Source organism: Oncorhynchus mykiss, chromosome 29, assembly GCF_057628025.1.
Source record: "Oncorhynchus mykiss isolate SJ-2025 chromosome 29, ASM5762802v1, whole genome shotgun sequence".
Taxonomy (NCBI): Eukaryota; Metazoa; Chordata; class Actinopteri; order Salmoniformes; family Salmonidae; genus Oncorhynchus; species Oncorhynchus mykiss.
Genome location: NC_143050.1, coordinates 45,975,095 through 46,002,373, shown reverse-complemented (window position 1 = coordinate 46,002,373; position 27,279 = coordinate 45,975,095). Strand labels below are relative to the sequence as shown.

Here is a 27,279-nt window from a genome sequence, read left to right as displayed (position 1 = left end):
AACAAACTAGGCTGTAGTCTTTTATGTTGTAGTTTGATTTGATGTATTTCATTCATGCTCACAGTTGACAGGACTGAATTTTACATTTAGACAATACTTAAAAACCCACAAGATATTACATTCAGTTAAAAATATCATATCTTACGAGAAGTTACAGTTTAAAAAGTCACATTTGGCTATTAAAAAGTCTGATGGCAGTAGCAATGGTCGAATGTTTCAATCTGTTCCTGCGTTTATGCTGAACAGTTGGCTCCGATTTCGGAGAATTCTGCAAGTACTTTCTTCCCTTCTATGTGGTAGGAGATCATGTAGAGGGTGGTCAGGTTAGTGCAGTTCAAGAGGAACCTATGAGTGTGGCACAATGACAATCAAAATTGGTTCAAGTATTTCAAATATTTTTGCACTTTAGTCCATGCAAAGGCTATCCAATAAATGTCGTTCCACTTCATGATTGTGTCCCACTTGTTGTTGATTCTTCACAAAAAAATACAGTTTTATATCTTGATGTTTGAAGCCTGAAATGTGGCAAAAGGTCGCAAAGTTCAAGGGGGCCGAATACTTTCGCAAGGCACTGTATATAGCATTTTTATTTACTTTGTATTCCAGCAATTTAGTTGTTATTGATTCCTATACATTTATAGGTAAGGTTGTGTTGCTTTGGGAGATTCACAATCTATCTGGTAATGTTGTGCATCACTGTTAACTTTGGGTCTAAGGAAGTTTCAAGTGGATTTTGATTCAAACGTTCACAAAAAAAGTGCAGGCTCTTCGCATTAAAATCAAGAGCTGCAAATCATCGCTGCGGTGGCCAATGGTTCAATACAAGTTTTATACGGTTGAATAATTATCCTCCCAAACAAGTCGGAAAGCGCTCATCTGGGGAGCTGGACAAACTCAAGGATGTCTGGATCTATTCAGTAAGCCCACCTTTACTTTTTTTTTCGCAGTTTCTGAAAAGTCCTCGTAAACCTGTCAAAATGTGGTAGCACTTTATTTGAAAGGGTATTCAAAACACCCGATGTGAATGGTTCATGACACATTTAAGAGTGCTGAAGTATCAACCTTTGATTCAACGTTAATGTCGCTTCTGACAGTGCATGTCAAAATAAAAGTCCCCTTTTGATTACAATACCTAAGACTTTTTTATTTTCAAATTGATCACTTCTAAGTATGTGTGTGCATGCACCAAGTGTGTGTATTGGGTGTGTGGGGAATCCCCATAATCACCAGAGGAAAACCTTTACAGGACAGGACCAAAAAGAAGAAATTGGAGAATGTGTTGACACTTATTTCCGAGGGTGGATGGGGGGCGGGTCTAACAGAACTACCCCACTCTGATAGTGAGGAAAGCAGATTTCAAACTACAACAGTGCAGGAATTTCCCCCTCAAACCTCTTTTTCTCTGTCCACACCTCCATCCTTAAACCCATCATACTCAGATAATCTCTCTCTCTCTCTCTTTCTCTCCATCCTTTTTCAATTGACCCTTGAGAAGAAGCGTATGTTCATCCATATCTGATGAACCACTCTTTGTGCATAGTCCCCCATTTTTAGAGGAGCGAAGGTATTGGGACATATTCATTTATATGTGTATAAAAGTAATAAAAAGTAAGGTATTTGGTCCCATATTCGTAGCATGAAATGACTACATCAAGCTTGTAACTCATTTGATTAATGCATTCGCTGTTTGTTTTGGTTGTGTTTAAGATTACTTAGTGCCCAATAGAAATTAATGGTAAGTAATGTATTGTGTCATTTTGGGGTCACTTTTATTGTAAATAAGAATAGAATATGTTTCTAAACACTTCTACATGAATGTGGATGCCATCATGATGACGGATAATCCTGAATGAATCGTGAATAATGATGAGTGAGAACGATATAGACGTACAAATATCTCCGCCTCGTCCCGCTGCGTCGTCCGCTAGTTCCAAGGTAATGTACAATACTTTGGCTTTTATCCCTTACATACACAGTGCCTTCAGAAAGTATTCACACATGTTGTTGTGGAACAGTGTGAATTCAAAAGGGATTAAATGTAATTTTTCTCTCACCCATCTACACACTTTACCACATAATGACAAAGTAACATTTTTGTCATAATAAAATACAGAAATATCTAATATGCATAGGTATTCTAACCTCGGAGTCAATGCATATTAGAATCACGTTGGGCAGCGACTATAACTGTGATTCTTTAAGAGTGTTACACAGCTGGACTGTACAAAATTTTCACGTTATTATTTTCTAAATTCTTCAAGCACCTTCAAATTGGTTGTTGATTATTGCTAGGCAACCATTTTCAAGTCTTGCCATAGATTTTCAAAAAGAAGTCAAAACTGTAACTCTGCAACTCAGAAAAATGCACTGTCTTCTTGTTAAGCAACTACAGTGTATATTTGACATTGTGTTTTAGGTTATTGTCCTGCTGAAAGGTGAATTAATCTCCCAGTGTCTGGTGGAAAGACAACTTTTGCTGTTATTATGTCCATTCCGTTTCTTTTTTTATCCTGAAAACTCCCCAGTCCTTAATGATAACAAGGATAACCATAACCTGATGGAACCACCACTATGCTTGAAAATATAGAGAGTCGTACTCAGTAATATGTTGTATTTGATTTGCCCCAAACATTACACTTTGTATTCAGGACAAAAAAGTAATTGTTTTTCCACCAGTTTGTGTTAAGAACTGCAATGCTGCTGGGTTTTTCAAGCTCAACAGTTTCCCTTGTGTATCAAGAATGTTCCACCACCCACAGGACATCCAGCCAACTTGACACAACTGTGGGAAGTATTGGAGTCAACACGGACCACCATCCCTGTAGCACATTTTCGACACCTTGTAGAGTCCATTCCCCAACGAATTGAGGCTGTTCTGGGGGGTGAAACTCAATATTTGGAAGGTGTTTTTAGTGTTTGTACACACTTAATTTAAAGTTTGTAAACTTGAAACACAGACAATGAATGCAAGGTCTACCATAATGAAGCTGAATATATAAACATAGAATTTAAATATTCAATTGAATTGTTTTACTGATTGAAATATTCATTCAATTCAGTATCAAATCATGTAATACAGGTTACATTTTGTGAATTCAATGATTCAATTTGCGCATTATAAATGAAAAAATATTACATTCAAATTCAATATCCTAATACAAAAATGCTAAATTACAGAATTCAAATACAATTTCTGTTGGCACTGTCATCGCTCCATAATTCTCGTAGTGAAATCCTTAAGTGGTATCCTTCCTCTCCAGCAACTGAGTTAGGGAGGACGTCTGTATCTTTGTAGTAGCTGGGTAAATTGATACACCGTCCAAAGCGTAATTGATAACTTCCCCATGCTCAAAGGGATATTCAGTGTCTGTTTTTTTTCCCAATAGGCGCCGCGCCCTACTTTCCGAGGCATTAGAGATAGGGCAGTCATTCAAAAATCATGTTCACCTCTATTATTGTACACAGTGAATTCAGTGAATTCATGCAACTTATTATGTGACTTGTTAAGCAAAGTTTTACTCCTGTACTTATTTGGGCTTGCCATAACAAAGGGGTTGACAACTTATTGACTCAAGACATTTCAGCTTTTCATTTTTATTCATTTGTAAAATATTCCAAAAATAAAATTCCACTTTGACATCATGTGTAGATCAGTGACACAAAATATTAAGTTCATCCATTTTAATATCAGGCTGTAAAATGTCAAGGGGTGTGAATACATTCTGAAGGCACTGTAGGTATGTCTCTTGTCCAGGTGGAATAGGGCAGTGGGTAGTGCAATAGCGATTGCGTTGTCCCTGGATCTGTTAGGGCGGCACGTGAATTGTAGTGGGTCTAGATTGTCGGTTAAGATTGAGGTGATATGGTACTTTTTGGGGGGTATATTTTTGGTATTTTATTAGGATCCCCATTAGCTGTTGCAAAAGCAGCAGCTACTCTTCCTAGAGTCCACTTAAAACATGACATAATACAGAACGGTAATAGGGAAGAACAGCTCAAGGACAGAAATTCATCAATAAAAAAAAGGCACACGTAGCCCATATATCAATACATACACGCAAACTATCTAGTTCAAATAGGGGAGAGGCATTGTGCCCCTAGCCTGTCAACGCGCTTCATGATGATAGACGTGAGTGCTATGGGGCTATTGTCATTTAGTTCCGTTATCTTCGCTTTCTTAGGTACAGGAACAACGGTGGACATCTTGAAGCAAGTGGCGACATCAGATTGGGATATCGAGAGATAGAATATGTCCGTAAACACTCCAGCCAGCTGGTCTGTCTACACATGCTCTAAGGACGTGGCTTGGGATGCCATCTGGGCCGGCAGCCTTGAGAGGGTTAACACACTTAAATTACTTAATCGGCCACGGAGTATGAGAGCACACAATCCTCCTGCTCTCAGCTCAATGTTGTTTTCCTTGAAGCGGGTGAAGAAGGTGTTTAGCTTATCCGGGAGTGCCCACAACATGGCTGGCTTTCCCTTTATAATCTGTGATTGTCTGGAGTCTCTGCCACATACGTCTTGTGTCTGAGCCGTTGAATTGCGACTCCACTTTGTCCCTGCACTGTCATTTCGCCTCTATTATGCCTTACGAAGGTCATAGCGATCACTTTATTTTATCGGAGGTAGGCTTTACGGAGGTCTAAGCGATCACTTTATTTTATGAGAAGTCGTTTTATGGAGTGCATAGCGAACACTTTATTTTATCGGAGGTCGTTTTATGGAGTGCACAGCGATCACTTTATTTTATCAAAAGTCGTTTTATGGAGTGCATAGCGGTCACACAGCAGGGGGAGAGTGACGGAGAGTGTGCATGTGTGTAGCCCACTAGCCATATTCGGAAGAGCGGAATGGGAAAGGTCTACCGAAAGATACATAGCATCAGCACACAATTGATTTTCGGCTCCAGTCAGCTGTGGCTATCGTGGCCCGCTGAATTGTGGCCCCCTCGATCTGCTGGGTCGCTTGTCCCCAGTGCCTCTGGCAAGGTAGCGTGGGGAGGTTCTCTGGGGGGTTGTGGCGATTAGCCAGTGGGAGCCAGAGCTCCACACAAACACAAACACCCTTCACACAGGCTGGGCTGCTGGAAGCCATCCAATTAAGGCAATGGAAGATGGTGAATTTGCATACATATTAAAGTGAGGCCCGTTATTAAAAAAAAAAATGCGAGAGAGAGCGGCAGGGAGGGAGAAAGAGAGAATGGGGAAGAGAGAGAGAGCAACAGAGAGTAAAACGAGCGTATATGAGTGAGATTCTCATAGAACTCAAAAAATACAGGGCCGCCTTTGCTCGAGCATAGATTTGCATATTTTTAGGGAGATGCACAACCGTGCATGGGCACCAGTGGGAAACAGGAAGCTGATGAGAGACACACCCATTTCGGTGCACTGACGAACACCTCTGTATAGCTATTGTAAAACAGTCAGTCCCCTCAAGGGATAGGCTACAAGCAGTACTCTTTTGCAAAGCCAGTCTCCAATGGTCAAAAACCTAATAGTCTTTGAATACCCAAATGGTCAGGTATTTACAACTCCTGTCCTGGAGAACGGCAATGTTGTCAGGCTTTTGTCTACAGCCCAGCAGTAGCTCACCCGATAACTAATCACTTTGTTATGGTTTTCAATTTAAATCACAATTAGTATAATGAGGTCAACTTTGAACCAAAGCAATGTTGCCCATCCCTTGGCTCAATGGGGATTTCAACTTCCTGTAACCGAGGCCTCTTCTGAACTCAAAGAAAACCTCTGCTGACTCTAGACGCCAGCAGTGACAGTAGTCCTTGCACCAGTGTCATATATTAAACCTGACATCATCTCCAACTCCAGTCCTGGGGAGCTTGTGGTTGTGCCGATTCAACTAATGGTGGTCAAGACTGATGACCATGATAAATTGAAGGTATGCTGGTGTTGGGCTGGAACAAAAGCTTGCACTCCCAGTTTCTATTCAGGACCAGAGTTGGATAACCTTATAATGAGGTACAGTTTGCTTGACTTACCCAGTGGACAGTCAGTACTAAACTATAGAAACACCGAATTCAACACTGAGGTGTGGAGAGTTGACAAAGAAGATGATAAAACCGTAGGAGAGAAGAAACAGTATTTATTTTAAAAGATGAAAATCAACTCTAGATAATGTAAATAAAGAAGAGGCAGACATAGACACAACAAAATGATCTTGACTGCTGTGTGCATGAGATAAGAGACCGAGAGTGAAAAAATGAGAGGAGAGAGAGGAAATTAAGTGAATGCAGAGGAAAGGAGGTTTTGATTGTAATAAGAGAGGCCCAGCTCCACTCTGTCAGGATCAAGCCACTCTGCAACTGCTGCCACTACCTCTAACTGCCCTGCTCGCGCATTGCACACATTCCTGTCTAACCTCAGAAAGGCATGGAGAGAGGGAGAGGGAGGGGAAAAAGAGATGGAGGGGAGGAGTGTGTGAGAGACAGAAAAGTGTGAGGCGAGAGAAGGAGAAAGAGCAAGATTTACAGGGGACGAGGGAAGAAAGCGTAACGCAGTGTGTGTGTGTGTGTGTACATTACACAATAGGACCCCAAAAAATGTGAAGCATTTATAATTTTTGTATATTCTCAGTCAGCAGGAATGAAGTCCTGATGTAAATATGCAATGACTAAGATTGTAAACACTGTACAAATAGAGACACAGCCAGTGCAAGAGACTGAGTGACTACATCACACACAGACACACAGAGACAGATGCATAGACACAGAGAGAGAGAGAGAGACAAATGAACAAACATGCACACACAGACATACAGAGACCGTATACAGTATACATAAATACAGACAGAAGACGATATGGAGACCCAAGTAATCTGTCTCAGAATGTAGGAGTACAAAAAACAGGCATATACTGTATAATACTATCACAAAATAGCACAAACAAACATGAACACACAAACAATACCACAGACATACCAACACGCACACACACATATGCATGCACGCACAAGTACACACACAGGAATGCACTCACACAGACACACCCACCAACTCACAAACACAACCACCCACAAACACACATACATGAAACTGAAGCCCCTTCGGCTGTGGTGTGTGTGTGTGTGTGTGTGTGTGTGTGTGTGTGTGTGTACATGCAGATGTATGTATGTGAAGGCGTGCCTACTATACACGCAAGCCTACTAGAGGGGCAGCCTCTGAAAGTGAGTGATGAGAACTTGGCCTGTCCTGAGAACAGACCATAGATGGTTGTATGTCTCGGGGCATGCCTAAAACCTCAAATGGAATTAAGCCCAAACTTTGTCAGAGAAAGAAAAACTGTGGCAGGTGCAGTAGGTTGAGCCAACAGAAAAGCAACACATTTGAACCAGTGGCGGAAAAACAGATAACGTTGAACGAAATGAAACCAATTGAAGTGTGTTGTGTAAATGCAAAGCACCATCCTAATTATTTAACTGAGCAAGCTTGGCCCAGAGCTGGCGCTACCACGGCCACAGATTAAGTTGAGCCCATTAGACATACTTTAATTTGGCAATTTAGAGGAAAAGGGCGGGAGAGGAATTCAGTGTCGGAAGAGGGGGACATTGCCAGACCTCAGACTGAATGGGAACGGTATCTCTGTCTTCATACAGTACACTCACATTTAAATGACAACCACGTAGAATATAAAGTCTATATTTTATGTTATTATGGCATTATTATAAAGGTTATATAATAATGCCACAGGTGACTGTTTATAATGTATATCAATATACATTAAAATTACATCACCGATATACAATATAGCCTTAGATGATGACATAAGTGCGATATACTACCTGTCATTATGGATAAGTCCATGGTAACCATAGGCCTGTTATGAAGCATGACAGTTTTTGGGCCCACTTTAAATTAGGTTCAGCTTATAAAGACTTCATAAAGCCTTCAGAATGGCTTCACAAGACTACACAAATGCGTTACAAAGTATCTGTAGCCGTATGTCATGCTTTATAAAGTGTTAAATGTGGCATAACTGTGTAACATAATCACCAATTTCAAATGTGTCGAATACGATATAAACACGTGCTTTATAAACGGTGACATGTTGGGTCGAAGGATTGGAATACACTCTAAAGTGAAGTCATGTTAGTCACATTACAACTTCATCTCTTTCCGAGACACTTCCGCCCAAATGGGGTTTAAGCTAACAAATCAAATTAATTTATATCAGCTGATATATCAAAGTGATGTACAGAAACCCAGCCTAAAACCCCAAACAGCAAGCAATGCAGGTGTAGAAGCACGGTGGCTAGGAAAAGCTCCCTATAAAGGCCAAAACCTAGGAAGAAACCTAGAGAGGAACCAGGCTATGAGGGGTGGCCAGTCCTCTTCTGGCTGTGCCGGGTGGAGATTATAACAGAACATGGCCAAGATGTTCAAATGTTCATAAATGACCAGCATGGTCAAATAATAGTAATCACAGTGAACAGGTCAGGGTTCCATATCCACAGGCAGAACAGTTGAAACTGGAGCAGCAGCACAGCCAGGTGGACTGGGGACAAGGAGTCATCATGCCAGGTAGTCCTGAGGCATGGTCCTAGGGCTCAGGTCCTCCTCCGAGAGAGAGAGAAAGATAGAAAGAAAGAAAGAAAAAAAAAAGTTAGAAAGAAAGAAAGAAAGAAAGAAAGAAAGAGAATTAGAGAGACACAGGATAAATACTCCAGATAAACTGACCCTAGCCCCCAAAGCATAAACTACTGCAGCATAAATATTGGAGGCTGAGACAGGAGGGGTCAGGAGACACTGTGGCCCCATCCGATGATACCCCCGGACAGGGCCAAACAGGCAGGATATAACTCCACCCAAATGCCAAAGCACAGCCACCACAACACTAGAGGGATATATTCAACCACCAACTTACGATCCTGAGACAAGGCCGAGTATAGCCCACAAAGATCTCCGCCACGACACAACCCAAAGGGGAGTGCCAACCCAGACAGGAAGACAACCAACTTAAGTGTCGCACCCCTCCTAGGGACAGCATGGAAGAGCACCAGTAAGCCAGTGACTCAGCCACTGTAATAGGGTTAGAGGCAGAGAATCACAGTGGAGAGAGGGGAACCGGCCAGGCAGAGACAGCAAGGGCGGTTCGTTGCTCCAGTGCCTTTCTGTTCACTTTCAGATTCCTGGGCCAGACTACACTCAATCATAGGACCTATTGAAGAGATTAGTCTTCAATAAAGACTTAAAGGTTGAGACCGAGTCTGCGTCTCTCACATGGGTAGGCAGATCATTCCATAAAAATGGAGCTCTACAGGAGAAAGCCCTTCCTCCAGCTGTTTGCTTAGAAATTCTATGGACAATTCAGGGGCCTGCATCTTGTGACCGTAGCGTCGCGAAAGATAGTTAGGAGCAAGCCCATGTAATGCTTTGTAGGTTAGCAGTAAAACCTTGAAATCAGCCCTTGCCTTAACAGGAAGCCAGTGTAGGGAGGCTAGCACTGGAGTAATATGATCAAATTTTTGGGTTCTAGTCAGGATTCTAGCAGCCGTATTTAGCACTAACTGAAGTTTTAGTGCTTTATCCGGGTAGCCAGAAAGTAGAACATTGCAGTAGTCTAACCTAGAAGTAACAAAAGCATTGATTCATTTTTCTGCATCATTTTTGGACAGAACATTTCGGGTTTTTGCAATGTTACGTAAATGGAAAAAAAGCTGTCCTTGAAACAGTCTTGATATGTTTGTCAAAAGAGAGATCAGGGTCCAGAGTAACGCTGAGGTCTTTCAGTTTTTTTTGAGACGACTGTACAACCATTAAGATTAACTGTCAGATTCAACTGAAGATCTCTGTTTCTTGGGACCTAGATCTAGCAACTCTGTTTTGTCTGAGTTTAAAAGTAGAACATTTGCCACCATCCACTTCCTTATGTCTGAAACACAGGCTTCCAGCGAGGGCAGTTTTGGGGCTTCACCATGTTTCATTGAAATGTACAGCTGTGTGTCATCCGCATAGCATTGAAAGTTAACATTATGTTTTCGAATGACATCTCCAAAAGGTAAAATATATAGTGAAAACAATAGTGGTCCTAAAACGGAACCTTGAGGAACACCGAACTTTACAGTTGATTTGTCAGAGGACAAACCATTCACAGAGACACACTGATATCTTTCCGACAGATAAGATCTAAACCAGGCCAGAACATGTCCGTGTAGACCAATTTGGGTTTCCAATCTCTAAATGAATGTGGTGATTGATGGTATCAAAAGCAGCACTAAGGTCTAGGAGCACGAGGACAGGTGCAGAGCCTCAGTCTGATGCCATTAAAGGGTCATTTACCACTTTCACAAGTGCAGTCTCAGTACTATGACTAAAACCAGACTGAAGCAATTTGTATACATTGTTTATCTTCAGGAAGGCAGTGAGTTGTTACGCAACAGCTTTTTTTTTTAAATTGAGAGGAATGGGAGATTCGATATAGGCCAATATTTTTATTTTTTTTATGGGGCAAGTTTTGACTTTTTCAAGAGAGGCTTTATTACTGCCACTTTTAGTGAGTTTGGTACACATCCGGTGGATAGAGAGTTGTTTATTATGTTCAACATAGGAGGGCCAAGCACAGGAAGCAGCTCTTTCAGTAGTTTAGTTGGAATAGGGTCCAGTATGCAGCTTGAAGGTTTAGAGGCCATGAATATTTTCATCATTGTGTCACAAGATATAGCACTTAAACACTTGAGTGTCTCCCTTGATCCTAGGTCCTGGCAGAGTTGTGCAGAATCAGGACAACTGAGCTTTGGAGAAAGCTGTAATTTGCTTTCTAATGATCATGATATTTTCCTCAAAGAAGTTCATGAATTTATTACTGCTGAAGTGAAAGCCATCCTCTCCTGGGGAATGCTGCTTTTTAGTTAGCTTTGTGACAGTATCAAAAAGCAATTTCGGATTGTTCTTAATTTCCTCAATTAAGTTGGAAAAATAGGATGATCGAGCAGCAGTCAGGGCTCTTCGATACTGCACTGTACTGTGTTTTCAAGCTAGTCGGAAGACTTCCAGTTTCCGTTTACATTTTCTGGAAGCTTGCTTCAGAGCTCGGGTATTTTCTGTATACCAGGGAGCTAGTTTCTTCTGACAAATGTTTTTTTGTTTTTGTGTGCAACTGCGTCTAGGGTATTGCGCAAGGTTTAATTGAGTACCTCAGTTAGGTGGTTAATTGATTTTTGTCCTCTGACGTCCTTGGGTAGGCAGAGGGATTCTGGAAGGGCATCAAGGAATCTTCGGGTTGTCTGAGAATTTATAGGGGTCTGAGCAGATTATTTGTTGCGATTGCAAACGTAATAAAATGGTGGTCCGATAGTCCAGGATTATGATGGATAACATTAAGATCCACAACATTTATTCCATGGGACAAAACTAGGTCCAGAATATGACTGTGGCAGTGAGTAGGTCCGGAGACATGTTGGACAAAACCCACTGAGTCAATGATGGCTCCGGAAGCCTTTTCGAGTGGGTCTGTGGACTTTTCCATGTGAATATTAAAGTCACCAAAGATTAGAATATTATCTGCTATGACTACAAGGTCCGATAGGAATTCAGGGAACTCAGTGAGGAACGCTGTATATGGCCCAGGAGGCCTGTAAACAGTAGCTATAAAAAGTGATTGAGTAGGCTGCATAGATCTCATGACTAGATGCTTTTTTTTGTAAATTAAAATGTGCTATTCTAAATGTTAGCAACACCTCCGCCTTTGCGGGATGCGCGGGGGATATGGCCACTAGTGTAACCAGGAGGTGAGGCCTCATTTAACACAGTATGTTTCAGTCAGGCCAATCACATCAAGATTATGATCAGTTTATTGACTATAACTGCCTTGGAAGTGAGGGATCTAACATTAAGTAGCCCTATTTTGAGATGTGAGGTATCACGATCTCTTTCAATAATGGCAGGAATGGAGGAGGTCTTTATTCTAGTAAGATTGCTAAGGCGAATACCGCCATGTTGAGTTTTGCCCAACCTAGGTCGAGGCACAGACACGGTCTCAATGGGAATAGCTGAGCTGACTACACTGACTGTGCTAGTGGCAAACTCCACTAAGCTGGCAGGCTGGTTAACAGCCTGCTGCCTGGCCTGCACCCTATTTCATTGTGGAGCTAGGAGAGTTAGAGCCCTGTCTATGTTCGTAGATAAGATGAGAGCACCCCTCCAGCTAGGATGGAGTCCGTCACTCCTCAACAAGCCAGGCTTGGTCCTGTTTGTGGGTGCGTCCCAGAAAGAGGGTCAATTATCTACAAAATCTTTTGGGAGGGGCAGAAAAGTTTTCAACCAGCGATTAAGTTTTGCTGAGACTTTGCTGTAGAGCTCATCACTCCCCCTAACTGTGAGGGGGCCAGAGACAATTACTCGATGCCGACACATCTTTCTAGCGGATTTACACGCTGAAGCTATGTTGCGCTTGGTGACCTCTGACTGTTTCATCCTAACATCGTTGGTGCCGACGTGGACATTAATATCCCTATACTCTCTACACTCGCCAGTTTTAGCTTTAGCCAGCAGCATCTTCAGGTTAGCCTTAACGTCAGAAGCCCTGCCCCCTGGTAAACAGTGTATGATCGCTGGATGATTCGTTTTAAGTCTAATACTGCTTCGGTGTCTCAGACCCCGTAACGGGAGGAGTAGAGACCAGAGAAGGCTCGGCCTCTGAATCCGACTCGCTGCTTAAAACCTGTTATGGCTGCAATCCCGGTACCGGGATCGATATGACAAATACCAGTGAAAATAGAGGGCGCCAAATTCAAACCACAAATCTCATAATTACAATTCCTAAAACATACATGTGTCTTATCATTTAAAGCTATTCTCGTTGTTAATCCCACCAAAGTGTCCGATTTCAAATAGGCTTTTCAGCGAAAACACTACAAATGATTATGTTAGGTCTCCACCAAACCACAATAAGCACAGCCATTTTCCAGCGAAATATAGCATTCACAAAAACCAAAAATTAAGAGAGAATTAACCTGTTGATCCTACTTGAGACGCAGATGTCTCAACTAGGCACCTGGAAATGCAAATGCGCTACGCTAAATGCTAAATGTACTCGTTAAAACTCAAACGTTCATTAAAACACACATGCAGGGTATTGAATTAAAGCTACACTCGTTGTGAATCTAGCCAACAAGTCAGATTTTTAAAATGCTTTTCGGCGAAAGCATGAGAAGCTATTATCTGAAAGCATGCAACACCCCAATATACCTGAAGGGGACGTAAACAAAATAATTAGCGTAGCCGGCACTACACAAAACGCAGACATAAAATATAAAACATTCATTACCTTTGATGATATTCTTTGTTGGCACTCCTATATGTTCCATAAACATCACAATTGGGTCTTTTTCCCGATTAAATCCATCCATGTATGCCCAAAATATCCATTTGTATAGCCTGTCTGGTTCAGGAAAAAAGCTCTCTTCCAACACGCAACGTCATTTTTAAAAATTATATAAGTTGCCTATATTCTTTGACAAAACACTTCAACCTACTTTTGTAACCCAACTTTAGGTATTTGTAAACGTTAATAAGCGATCAAATTGATCACTGGGCGATCTGTATTCAATAGCAGCTACTCAAGAAAACAATGTCCCTTTTTCTTTCTTCCAAAATCGATTGCTGTATGCTGGACGGAATGAAGGATCTATTTATCATGACACAAAGGATTTGTCAATGGAAATGACGTTTTTGGCTACATCGTGTGGAAGCTGTAGGAATTGCAATCTCGGCCCTATTTAATTTGGTGCCCCTTAAACAATACATGCAAGTGGCGCATGGATATTTTTTTCAGTTTTCAGTGACCAGTTTCTTGCGCTTTTCGATGAAACACACGCTCTGTTATAGTCACAGCCGTGATTTAACCAGTTTTAGAAACTTCAGAGTGTTTTCTGTCCACACATACTAATCATATGCATATACTATATTCCTGGCATGAGTAGCAGGACGCTGAAATGTTGCGCGATTTTTAACAAAATTTTTGAAAAAGGAGGGGGTAGACTTAACAGGTTTTAATCAGTAACCTTGAATTATCTTCATCAAATGACACTCATAGGACTTCATGTTACACATGCATGTTTTGTTTGATAAAGTTCATATTTATATAAAAAAAAGTTTACATTGGCGCGTTAGATTCAATAGTTCCATAAACATCAAGTGATTTTGCATAGCCACATCATTCAAAAGAAATACTCATCATAAATGTAGATGATAATACAAGTTATACACGTGGAATTATAAATATACCTCTCCTTAATGCAACCGCTGTGTCAGATTTCAAAAAAAATTTACGGAAAAAGAAACGCATGCAATAATCTGAGACGGCGCTCAAAAGTAAAAACACTACAGCGGCAAAGATGGCGTCAACATAAACAAGAAATTACATGATAAATATCCCCTTACCTTTGATGATCTATATCAGAAAGCACTCCAGGTATCCCAGGTCTACAATAAATGTTTGTTTTGTTCGAAAATGTCCTTTATTTATGTCCAATTACCTTCTTTTGTTAGCGTGTTTGGTATACATATCCAAATGCTAATTCTGGTCAGCATTATATCGGACATAAACTTCAAAAAGTGATATTACTGGTCGAGGAAACATTTGAAACTAAGGACAGAATTAATCATTAGGATGTTAACATATAGCTTCAATAAAGTTCCAACCAGAGTATTCCTTCTTGTCTTCATGAGCAATGGAACGCCAGTGACTACCATGAGGAAAAAGCGCGATCACAAAATGGCTGCTTGATGGACATCTGATATATTCTGCTCTCATTCACTCCCACAACAACATAGAAGTATAATTAGAATTGCTATTGATTGTTGACATCTACTGGAACCCCTAGGCAGTGCAACATCATTCATACAGTGCCTTGCGAAAGTATTCGGCCCCCTTGAACTTTGCGACCTTTTGCCACATTTCAGGCTTCAAACATAAGGATATAAAACTGTATTTTTTTGTGAAGAATCAACAACAAGTGGGACACAATCATGAAGTGGAACGACATTTATTGGATATTTCAAACTTTAACAAATCAAAAACGGAAAAATTATGAGTGCAAAATTATTCAGCCCCCTTAAGTTAATACTTTGTAGCGCCACCTTTTGCTGCGATTACAGCTGTAAGTCGCTTGGGGTATGTCTATCAGTTTTGCACATCGAGAGACTGAAATTTTTTCCCATTCCTCCTTGCAAAACAGCTCGAGCTCAGTGAGGTTGGATGGAGAGCATTTGTGAACAGCAGTTTTCAGTTCTTTCCATAGATTCTCGATTGGATTCAGGTCTGGACTTTGACTTGGCCATTCTAACACCTGGATATGTTTATTTTTTAACCATTCCATTGTAGAGTTTGCTTTATGTTTTGGATCATTGTCTTGTTGTAAGACAAATCTCCGTCCCAGTCTCAGGTCTTTTGCAGACTCCATCAGGTTTTCTTCCAGAATGGTCCTGTATTTGGCTCCATCCATCTTCCCATCAATTTTAACCATCTTCCCTGTCCCTGCTGAAGAAAAGCAGACCCAAACCATGATGCTGCCACCACCATGTTTGACAGTGGGGATGGTGTGTTCAGCTGTGTTGCTTTTACGCCAAACATAACGTTTTGCATTGTTGCCAAAAAGTTCAATTTTGGTTTCATCTGACCAGAGCACCTTCTTCCACATGTTTGGTGTGTCTCCCAGGTGGCTTGTGGCAAACTTTAAACAACACTTTTTATGGATATCTTTAAGAAATGGATTTCTTCTTGCCACTCTTCCATAAAGGCCAGATTTGTGCAATATACGACTGATTGTTGTCCTATGGACAGAGTCTCCCACCTCAGCTGTAGATCTCTGCAGTTCATCCAGAGTGATCATGGGCCTCTTGGCTGCATCTCTGATCAGTCTTCTCCTTGTATGAGCTGAAAGTTTAGAGGGACGGCCAGGTCTTGGTAGATTTGCAGTGGTCTGATACTCCTTCCATTTCAATATTATCGCTTGCACAGTGCTCCTTGGGATGTTTAAAGCTTGGGAAATCTTTTTGTATCCAAATCCGGCTTTAAACTTCTTCACAACAGTATCTCGGACCTGCCTGGTGTGTTCCTTGTTCTTCATGATGCTCTCTGCGCTTTTAACGGACCTCTGAGACCATCACAGTGCAGGTGCATTTATACGGAGACTTGATTACACACAGGTGGATTGTATTTATCATCATTAGTCATTTAGGTCAACATTGGATCATTCAGAGATCCTCACTGAACTTCTGGAGAGTTTGCTGCACTGAAAGTAAAGGGGCTGAATAATTTTGCACGCCCAATTTTTCAGTTTTTGATTTGTTAAAAAAGTTTGAAATATCCAATAAATGTCGTCCCACTTCATGATTGTGTCCCACTTGTTGTTGATTCTTCACAAAAAAATACAGTTTTATATCTTTATGTTTGAAGCCTGAAATGTGGCAAAAGGTCGCAAAGTTCAAGGGGGCCGAATACTTTCGCAAGGCACTGTATCTCAAGGGGATTTCATTGGGGACTGTTTTGATTTCAACTCAGGATTTTGCCTGCCAATATGAGTTCTGTTATACTCACAGACATCATTCAAATAGTTTTAGAAACGTCAGAGTGTTTTCTATCCAATACTAATAATAATATGCAAATATTAGCAACTATGACTGGGGAGCAGGCCGTTTGATATGGGCACCTTTCATCCAAGCTACTCAATACTGCCCCTGCAGCCATAAAAAGTTAATGGGGAGAACTGGTAGACTCGGTGCTTAAAATGGGAAGAACCAGGAGAAAGTTTGACGGCTGAATGAGCGACACTGGTTGAGCATTCCTACAGCATTACCCTCCAGAAGACATGAGAAAGTTGTCTGGCTGCGGGGACTGTGTGAGGGGATTTATATTACTATCTGTACTTACTGGTGGCACAGACGCTGTTTCTTCCTTTCCTACATTTAAGTTACCCTTGCCTAACGATTGCGTCTGAAGCTGGGCTTGCAGCTCAGCTATCCTCACCGTAAGGCGATCGTTCTCCTGTATATTATGAGTACAGCGACTGCAATTAGAACGCATCATGTTAATGTTACTACTTTGCTTCGGCTGAGGTCCTGACGAACCATGTCCAGATAAAGCGTCCGGAGTGAAAAACTAAAAATATAAACGTAATTAAAAAGTAAAAAACCGTTCAATTGTCAGGTAGCAAAGTAAGGTTAGCATCAAAACGCACAGCAGCACATAAACAAGTCTGCAAGTTGTGACCGGAAATGATACTCATATGGAATTGTTTTAAGTTGGTCATACCAAAGATTATTATTTAGCTATTTTATTTTGAATTTTAAGACCCCTTTAAGGTATCAAAAAAATACATACAAAAAATGTTGGATGAAATGCTGAATTTGGCATTACTGCTATTAGACAATATAAACGCATTGAATAACAGATTCACTATATTGAACAACAGATAGGCCCCCTTTGAAAATCTGAAGAAAGTTTGTTCTGAAGTGTCTGTCCTATATCTGAGAGCTATAAGAATGACCAGGAAACATTTATCACTTTTTTCCATGTATTTATTGCCTTATTTTAACTATCTCCATTTAAACTACTTCCATTCATTTTTGTAACTGGTATCGGGGACCTTCAGACGAGACTTGTGAGCACCCTAGAGCAAAACAGAGAACACCATTGTTTCTGAGAGTCATCTTTCAATATAGTGGTAATAGTTCGTAGGCCAAACCATTCAGACTCTGCAGACGATTTTTGAGATGTCTCATGGTCTGACAAACACTGCCCTAGCTCTGCCACCTTTCACCAAGGGAGATATCGGCGGATGTTGTGATTGAGACGCAGCCCATGCAAAAAATAGATATCTCTAGTTTTAACAGACTGATTTTCCTGGGGATTTTTTGATTATGTTAGTTTCCGCAGGGATGTTCACATTGTAGGCAAAAGGTGACGATGACAAATACTTTACTCAGGAAGGTCACTCCTATAGAATTCTATGGTCACTCCCACTAAGATAAAGTTTGAATGGTTGTTATAAAACAAGTGTGTCTAATCCTTAAAGCTGATTGATTAAAACCGCATTCCAGCCTGTGTCTATTCCACAAGTAAGCTATGACGTTAAAATGCCTATTTACTCTGCTCCATCTGACTGCGCAATCCACTGTCTCATCAACCCAGCCAGGCAATTTCTAAACTTTATCTCCACTATAAAAAGCATAGACAGTATGTACATTTCTTTTAGACTATCATTTAGTTTTTAACAGCTGAAATGTATATCAATCTTGCTGTCTGTCTCACTGAAATATGCAACATTGTTTCAATATAAACATTTGATCTCCAGCTGTTGCATTGTAATGATGTGTCGGGAGGCAGCTTTTCTCAGCCTGTCGAAATCATAATTCAGGATAATTGTTATAGATATATACAAAGAGATATCAATAGGAAACAGGTAAGTGCAGCTAGTTTGCAGTCTTTCCAGCTTCAGTTTGAAGTGAGTGTGTTAGCTAAGTTGTTGGCTAGATCTCTTGTCCTGACGAGATCACATTTTCTATGCCAAGTGAAATCGCACCTCATTAGCTCATTGTTATGGATATATCCAAATAAGTGTCACTAAAAAACAGCTTAAACAAATGCAAATGAAGCTACTTTTTGTTATTTTATTTAACCCTTATTTAACTAGGCAAGTCAGTTAAGAACAAATTCTTATTTACAAATTCTTATTTACAATTACAATTTTTTGCCTACCCCGGCGAAACCCTAACCCTGTTTGACGTGACTGTAAGCCGTAGTTGGCTAGCTACCAAGCAAGGGATAAGAATGTTGCCACCCAATATGGCAATAAAACATTTACAACGAACAACTGGGTCGCTTCTCTGGCAACCGAATAGAACCAACGACTGGGTCGCTTCTCTGGCAACCAAATAGAACGAACAACTGGGTCGCTTCTCTGGCAACCAAATAGAACCAACGACTGGGTCGCGTCAAAAAGACTGAACTGGGTCGCTTCTCTGGCAACCGAATAGAACCAACGACTGGGTCGCGTCAAAAAGACTGAACTGGGTCGCTTCTCTGGCAACCGTATAGAACCCGTGTCAAAAAGACTGAACAACTGGGTCGCTTCTCTGGCAACCGAATAGAACGAACAACTGGGTCGCTTCTCTGGCAACCGAATAGAACGAACAACTGGGTCGCTTCTCTGGCAACCGAATGGAACCAACGACTGGGTCGCGTCAAAAAGACTGAACTGGGTATCTTCTCTGGCAACCGAATAGAACCAACGACTGGGTCGCTTCTCTGGTACCCGAATAGAACCAACGACTGGGTCGCTTCTCTGGCAACCGAATAGAACCAACGACTGGGTCGCTTTTCTGGCAACCGAATAGAACGAACAACTGGGTCGCTTCTCTGGCAACCGAATAGAACCAACGACTGGGTCGCTTTTCTGGCAACCGAATAGAACGAACAACTGGGTCGCTTCTCTGGCAACCAAATAGAACCAACGACTGGGTCGCTTTTCTGGCAACCGAATAGAACGAACAACTGGGTCGCTTCTCTGGCAACCGAATAGAACGAACAACTGGGTCGCTTCTCTGGCAACCGAATAGAACGAACAACTGGGTCGCTTCTCTGGCAACCGAATAGAACCAACGACTGGGTCGCTTCTCTGGTACCCGAATAGAACCAACGACTGGGTCGCTTCTCTGGCAACCGAATAGAACCAACGACTGGGTCGCTTTTCTGGCAACCGAATAGAACGAACAACTGGGTCGCTTCTCAGGCAACCGAATAGAACGAACAACTGGGTCGCTTCTCTGGCAACCGAATAGAACCAACGAATGGGTCGCGTCAATAAGACTGAACAACTGGGTCGCTTCTCTGGGAACCGAATAGAACCAACGACTGGGTCTCATCAAAAAGACTGAACAACTGGGTCGCTTCTCTGGCAACCGAATAGAACCAACGACTGGGTCGCGTCAAAAAGACTGAACAACTGGGTCGCTTCTCTGGCAACCGAATAGAACCAATGACTGGGTCGCTTCTCTGGCAACCGAATAGAACGAACAACTGGGTCGCTTCTCTGGCAACCGAATGGAACCAATGACTGGGTCGCGTCAAAAAGACTGAACAACTGGGTCGCTTCTCTGGCAACCGAATAGAACCAACGACTGGGTCGCTTCTCTGGCAACCGAATAGAACCAACGACTGGGTCGCTTCTCTGGCAACCGAATAGAACGAACAACTGGGTCGCTTCTCTGGCAACCGAATTGAACCAACGACTGGGTTGCGTCAAAAAGACTGAACAACTCGGTCGCTTCTCTGGCAACCGAATAGAACCAACGACTGGTTCACGTCAAAAAGACTGAACAACTGGGTCGCTTCTCTGGCAACCGAATAGAACCAACGACTGGGTCACTTTTCTGGCAACCAAATAGAAAGAACAACTGGGTCGCTTCTCTGGCAACCGAATTGAACCAACGACTGGGTCGCTTCTCTGGCAACCGAATTGAACCAACGACTGGGTCGCGTCAAAAAGACTGAACAACTGGGTCGCTTCTCTGTCAACCGAATAGAACCAACGACTGGGTCGCTTCTCTGGCAACCGAATAGAACCAACGACTGGGTCTCGTCAAAAAGACTGAACAACTGGGTCGCTTCTCTGGCAACCGAATAGAACCAACGACTGGGTCGCTTCTCTGGCAACCGAATAGAACCAACGACTGGGTCGCTTCTCTGGCAACCGAATAGAACCAACGAATGGGTCGCGTCAAAAAGACTGAACAACTGGGTCGCTTCTCTGGCAACCGAATAGAACGAACGACTGGGTCGCGTCAAAAAGACTGAACAACTGGGTCGCTTCTCTGGGTCGCTCTCTGGTGGCAACCGAATAGAACCAACGACTGGGTCGCTTCTCTGGCAACCGAATAGAACCAACGACTGGGTCGCTTCTCTGGCAACCGAATAGAACCAACGACTGGGTCGCGTCAAAAAGACTGAACAACTGGGTCGCTTCTCTGGGTCGCTCTCTGGTGGCAACCGAATAGAACCAACGACTGGGTCGCTTCTCTGGCAACCGAATAGAACCAACGACTGGGTCGCTTCTCTGGCAACCGAATAGAACCAACAACTGGGTCGCTTCTCTGGCAACCGAATAGAACCAACGACTGGGTCACGTCAAAAAGACTGAACAACTGGGTCGCTTCTCTGGCAACCGAATAGAACCAATGACTGGGTCGCGTCAAAAAGACTGAACAACTGGGTCGCTTCTCTGTCAACCGAATAGAACCAACGACTGGGTCGCTTCTCTGGCAACCGAATAGAACCAACGACTGGGTCGCTTTTCTGGCAACCAAATAGAAACAACAACTGGGTCGCTTCTCTGGCAACCGAATAGAACCAACGACTGGGTCGCATCAAAAAGACTGAACAACTGGGTCGCTTCTCTGTCAACCGAATAGAACCAACGACTGGGTCGCTTCTCTGGCAACCGAATAGAACCAACGACTGGGTCGCTTCTCTGGCAACCGAATAGAACCAACGACTGGGTCGCTTCTCTGGCAACCGAATAGAACCAACGACTGGGTCGCTTCTCTGGCAACCGAATAGAACCAACGACTGGGTCGCTTCTCTGGCAACCGAATAGAACCAACGACTGGGTCGCGTCAAAAAGACTGAACTGGGTCGCTTCTCTGGCAACCGAATAGAACCAACGCGTCAAAAAGACTGAACAACTGGGTCGCTTCTCTGGCAACCGAATAGAACCAACGACTGGGTCTCGTCAAAAAGACTGAACAACTGGGTCGCTTCTCTGGCAACCGAATAGAACCAACGACTGGGTCGCTTCTCTGGCAACCGAATAGAACCAACGACTGGGTCGCTTCTCTGGCAACCGAATAGAACCAACGACTGGGTCGCTTCTCTGGCAACCGAATAGAACCAACGACTGGGTCGCTTCTCTGGCAACCGAATAGAACCAACGACTGGGTCGCTTCTCTGGCAACCGAATAGAACCAACGACTGGGTCGCGTCAAAAAGACTGAACAACTGGGTCGCTTCTCTGGCAACCGAATAGAACCAACGACTGGGTCGCTTCTCTGGCAACCGAATAGAACCAACGACTGGGTCTCATCAAAAAGACTGAACAACTGGGTCGCTTCTCTGGCAACCGAATAGAACCAACGACTGGGTCGCTTCTCTGGCAACCGAATAGAATAGATAGCCCTGGAGTCGACCAATCAGCTGCTTGAGGATTTCAGGAAGCCATTTCAATTACAACACAAACTGGGGAACGTAACACGCCCACCACAAAAATTGCAAACCTAGTTTTGCAATAACAAAAGCCATCGCTTCCCCAGTTAGTAAACCCGTGATAGAGCGTCAGCAACCACATTCACCGAGCCCTTCACACTTGGAATGTCCTGAAACACACTGAGAGAACGGTTTATCAATAGGATAAGATCCTTAGTTCTATCATTATCCAAATGTTCCATTTGAGAGGGTAACTTCTTCAGCATCTCTGAATTACATAGGCGTTCACCTTGCTGTAACGTATGGCGTAACTCCAACCCGTCCTCCTTATCCTCATCTAGGTCCCAGCCAGGCTTCAGCACCACCGCAGCCACACTGGAGACGGCGGGCTGGACCGGCTTACTTGAGGAGCTGTCGGGAGAATCGCGCACATAATACGTTTTCAGCATGTTAACATGACACACACGGGAAGAACGCCTTCGATCTGGTGTCTTTATCACATAATTGGTGTCATTGATTTTCTTTTCCACCAGATATGGTCCAGCAAAACGTGCTGACAGAGATGAGCCAGGGATTGGCAACAAAACTAAAACTTGATCCCCTGGTGCAAATGAACGGCCAACAGCCTTTTTGTCATAATGCAACTTCATGCGTTTTTGAGACGAGGAGAGAGACTTTTGGGCTAACGCACATGCGGCGTGCAGTCTGTCCCGCATCTTACTGACATATTCCAACACATTTTTAGGGGCGCTACTGGGTGTAGGAGATAAGATATGCTCCTTCAAAACTTTAAGCGGACCCCGTGGGGTGTGTCCAAACACAAGGTCAGCAGGGCTGAACCCTAAGGACTCTTGTATCATTTCCCTTATAGCAAATAGGACAAAGGGCACCCCCTCAGCCCAATCAGTACTGGTATCCATACAATACTTGCGTAGCATTGTCTTCAGCGTCTGATGCCAGCGTTCTAGAGCCCCTTGACTCTCTGGATGATACGGACTAGAGACCTGATGGGAAATACACAATGTCTTTAACACATTTGAAAACAGTTTAGACATGAAGTTGGATCCCTGATCAGTTTGGATTACTTTAGGGAGTCCAAACGTAGAGAAGAACTTCACTAGTGCCTTCACCACAGTCTTAGCCGTTATAGTACGGAGAGGAATAGCCTCTGGGTATCAAGTAGCACTGCACATTATTGTTAGTAGGAACTGGTTACCTGACCTTGTTTTCGGCAATGGACCTACACAATCAATTATCACTCTTACAAACGGTTCCCCCACCACAGGAATCGGGCAGAGTGGCGCTCGTGGAACTGTTTGATTCACTTTCCCAGTGAGTTGACATATGTGACATGTTTTACAAAATTGGACCACGTCAGACTTCAAACCTGGCCAGAAGAAATGACGAAGGACCCGGTTATAAGTCTTTGTGATCCCCAAGTGTCCAGACCACGCCTGGTCATGGGCGAGTGACAGCACCTGCTGTCGGAACGGTGTAGGAACAACCACTTGACACACTTCACTCCAGTCATTAATGGTGTCATGAGATGCCCATTTACTCATCAAAACTCCTGCTTCCATAAAGTAGGCGGTCTCTCTAGTTTTAGCTTCCTCAATGGAAATTACCGAAGCAAAACACTTGCGAAGACTGGTGTCTTCTTTTAGACATTCAATCACCTTTTCAGGGGTGACAGACAAAAGAATGTCATGTAATTGGGGCACAATTTCGTTTTCCCCTGCCTTAGTTTTTACGGGTGTAAAAACTGTCGGCATTGCAGAAGGCATACTCGGTGCATGATCTTCTACCTCAACATTCTCAAAAATGGAACTAGCCAAATCCACCACATCTCCTAGCTTGCGAGATTGTGCCCTCGTTAACACACAAGCAGGAAAAACATGTGGAAATGCTTGAACCAATTTCTCATCTGTAGTTCTGATTTCTGGATTGTCTACTACCTCTAACACAGGAGTGACATTACCACCAGCAATATCATTCCACAGTAGCAATGTGACTCCTTTTACTGGCAGTGTAGACACTACACCAACACGGAAACGTCCTGATACCAAGTCTGACAGTAAGTGGACCCAGTGTAATGGTACAGGTACGGTTTTTGTCTCTATCCCCTGTAAAATGACATGTGAGCCACAATACGTTTCAGGAGACCAGGGTAAAGCATCAGTAATGATTACTGACTGCGCCGCCCCAGTGTCTCGTAGGATTTGGATAGGCTTTTGATCAGCTTGTTCTCCTGTTAAGGAAACATAACCGGCAGAGATAAACGGAGCATAGACAGGATCCGGTTTCGCAAATGCTGAATCAACAACTCGATCCAATGGACGAGCCAAAGACTTGACTAAACCCAAACTTTTTATTTTTGGGGACGGTGACTGGGACTGTTTCGGTTTGTTTTTCAAAACTGGGCAGTCCGCAATCACGTGACCCTTTTGGTGACAGTAAAAACATTCACAGATTTCATGAAAAGGCTTGGGGTTGTCAGAGGAAAAGCGACCTGAACGAGGAACTGATGACGTAATCGTCCAGCCTTCAAAACGTGATGCACCAAAGACAGTCTTGTGTGTCAAAGCGTACTCATCTGCCAACACTGCTGCTTGGGCCAATGTCACCACTTTCTGTTCATTTAAATGAACTACAATTCTATCTGGGAGGTTGCCTTTAAAGTCCTCCAACAGCATCAACTCCTTAATATCAGCAAAGGTGTTAGCTTTGCTGGCTGAACACCAGCGACTAAACAGAGACTCTTTGTCCCTAGCAAATTCAACAAATGTACGTTGAGAGAGTTTCTTGTGGTTCCTGAAGCGCTGTCTATAAGCTTCCGGCACCAACTCATAAGCCCGCAACACGGTAGTTTTAACTGTATCGTAGTGTAAACTGTCTTCCAGGGAGAGAGCAGCTACTACTTCCTGGGCTTTCCCAGACAATTTACATTGTAACAGGAGCGGCCAAACCTCGAGTGGCCAATGCAGCGCAGCGGCCACACGCTCAAACGCAGAGAAATAAGAATCCACTTCCGACTCTCGGAATGGAGGGACTAAAGCTATGTTTTTACTCACATCGAAGTGGGTTGGATGATGAGCAGCTTGTGGAGTCGCACTGGAGCGAGTGTCTAGCTCCAGTTGTCGGATCCTCACCTCCTTGTCAGCTTCTATTTTCCTAATTTCAAGTTCAAAATTCATCTGTCTCTCTTTATCTTTTTGCTCCATTTCTAACCGAGCCAGCCTGACCTTCAGCCTAGCAGTTCCATCTGAACGACACGAAGCAGAAGATAAAGGATCGAATCGGGGCAATGTAAAAGGGGTACGAGGAACCCCTTCCTCCGCCTTGTCCTCCGACTTGGCATCAGAAGGTCTACTCGTCTCCTCTCCTTGCAATGAGAGAATCCGTTCTCTCACTAAACCCTCCCTGACTAGCACCAAAAGCTCAGCCTTTAGGGCTTTCTCAGGGACAACAAATCCATAATGGTCAGCTATAAGGTCTACTTTACGAAACCTACCCAAACAATCAATAGAGGGCGTTTCAAAAAACTTGGAGATGGCTGATGCAGCCATCTTATACAATGCAGTCTACTGAACACACTAACTAAACAAGTCATCCAAACTCACAACCTACCATCACACCTCAATCACTAACCACAGAGAGCTCAGAGCAGCAGGGTCCGGTGGGTTTAATGGAAAGATCCCGGATGAGCCCCCATTATGTTACGCACGCCTCTATTAAGAGGGAACACAACACCCTCTACAACTAAACTCTCTGTGAAGTGAAAAAGGTATGGACTGTAGGTGCGAGTAAGGATGACAACAGGCAGAATGTGGTACCGTTTACAAGGACTTTATTCCTTTAGACGGTAATATGGGGCTGGACGGAACCAAAGCAGAGAAAGTAAATCTCAAAGCCCCCCCTCTCCGATCTTACCTTCCTACCCACTACTTACCTAATTTAGCACCACCTGGTGCCCTAACCAAAATACAGGGAGTGGTCCACCCAGGTCTTACCTAGTGTGCCTAGACAGTGAATATACTACGGGTATATGTATGCCCGCGGGCCTCTTGCCTAAACACTCCCAAGGTGCCTTCCCCTTCCCCCCTGGGAACAAATGAAACAGAATATTACACAATTTTACAAACAAACTAAGAAACAAAGTACATCAACTAAGCTCTACCTGAGCAACAAACTCAGAACATACCCACTCTCAGCAATGAACTCCCAGCAAAATCAACATCTAGCAAAAACTCTCTATCACAAACAATCGCTCAGCAATGACCTCACCAAAATCTCTCTAGCAAAATCTCTCTCAGCAATCCCTACCTCCAAAAATCTCTCTCAGTAATCCCTACCTCCAAAAATCTCTCTCAGTAATCCCTACCTCCAAAAATCTCTCTCTCCTGAACAGAACACTGGCTTTTATATAGCTTCAGAATGAATGTATAATTGGAGACAGCTGTGTCTTGACGAGGGGGCGGGGTCAGCTCCCCAATTAGCCCTGGAGTCGACCAATCAGCTGCTTGAGGATTTCAGGAAGCCATTTCCTGAAATAAAACACATGCAAATACACAAACTACAACACAAACTGGGGAACGTAACACCAACGACTGGGTCGCTTCTCTGGCAACCGAATAGAACCAACGACTGGGTCGCTTCTCTGGCAACCGAATAGAACGAACAACTGGGTCGCTTCTCTGGCAACCGAATAGAACCAACGACTGGGTCGCGTCAAAAAGACTGAACAACTGGGTCGCTTCTCTGGGAACCGAATAGAACCAACGACTGGGTCTCATCAAAAAGACTGAACAACTGGGTCGCTTCTCTGGCAAACGAATAGAACCAACGACTGGGTCGCTTCTCTGGCAACCGAATAGAACCAACGACTGGGTCGCTTCTCTGGCAACCGAATAGAACCAACGACTGGGTCGCTACTCTGGCAACCGAATAGAACGAACAACTGGGTCGCTTCTCTGGCAACCGAATTGAACCAACGACTGGGTTGCGTCAAAAAGACTGAACAACTGGGTCGCTTCTCTGGCAACCGAATAGAACCAACGACTGGGTC

The 27,279-nt window shown here is 43.2% G+C and overlaps 1 protein-coding gene across 1 annotated transcript; it reads right to left on the bottom strand.

The window, feature by feature from the left end:
• Window positions 1-233: 233 nt before the first annotated feature.
• On the bottom strand, window positions 234-26,893 carry LOC149970619 (uncharacterized). Its single transcript, XM_090226269.1, has 4 exons — window positions 24,724-26,893; window positions 24,408-24,462; window positions 22,533-22,625; window positions 234-345 (listed from the first exon to the last, which is right to left on the bottom strand). Exons 1-4 carry the CDS (start codon window positions 25,778-25,780, stop codon window positions 234-236), a joined length of 1,317 nt encoding a protein of 438 aa, XP_090082395.1. The 5' UTR covers window positions 25,781-26,893.
• Between the last annotated feature and the right edge of the window lie 386 nt (window positions 26,894-27,279).

What these genes read in the sequence shown, in the direction of transcription:
- LOC149970619 (XM_090226269.1), bottom strand. Translation starts at nt 25,780, where the DNA reads ATGGCTGCATCAGCCATCTCCAAGTTTTTTGAAACGCCCTCTATTGAT. An exon ending in GTCATCAGTTCCTCGTTCAG is followed by an intron (nt 24,463 to 24,723) that starts GTCGCTTTTCCT and finishes TTTCCTTAACAG; the next exon opens with GAGAACAAGCTGATCAAAAG. An exon ending in CGAGACACTGGGGCGGCGCA is followed by an intron (nt 22,626 to 24,407) that starts GTCAGTAATCAT and finishes TTCTCCCGACAG; the next exon opens with CTCCTCAAGTAAGCCGGTCC.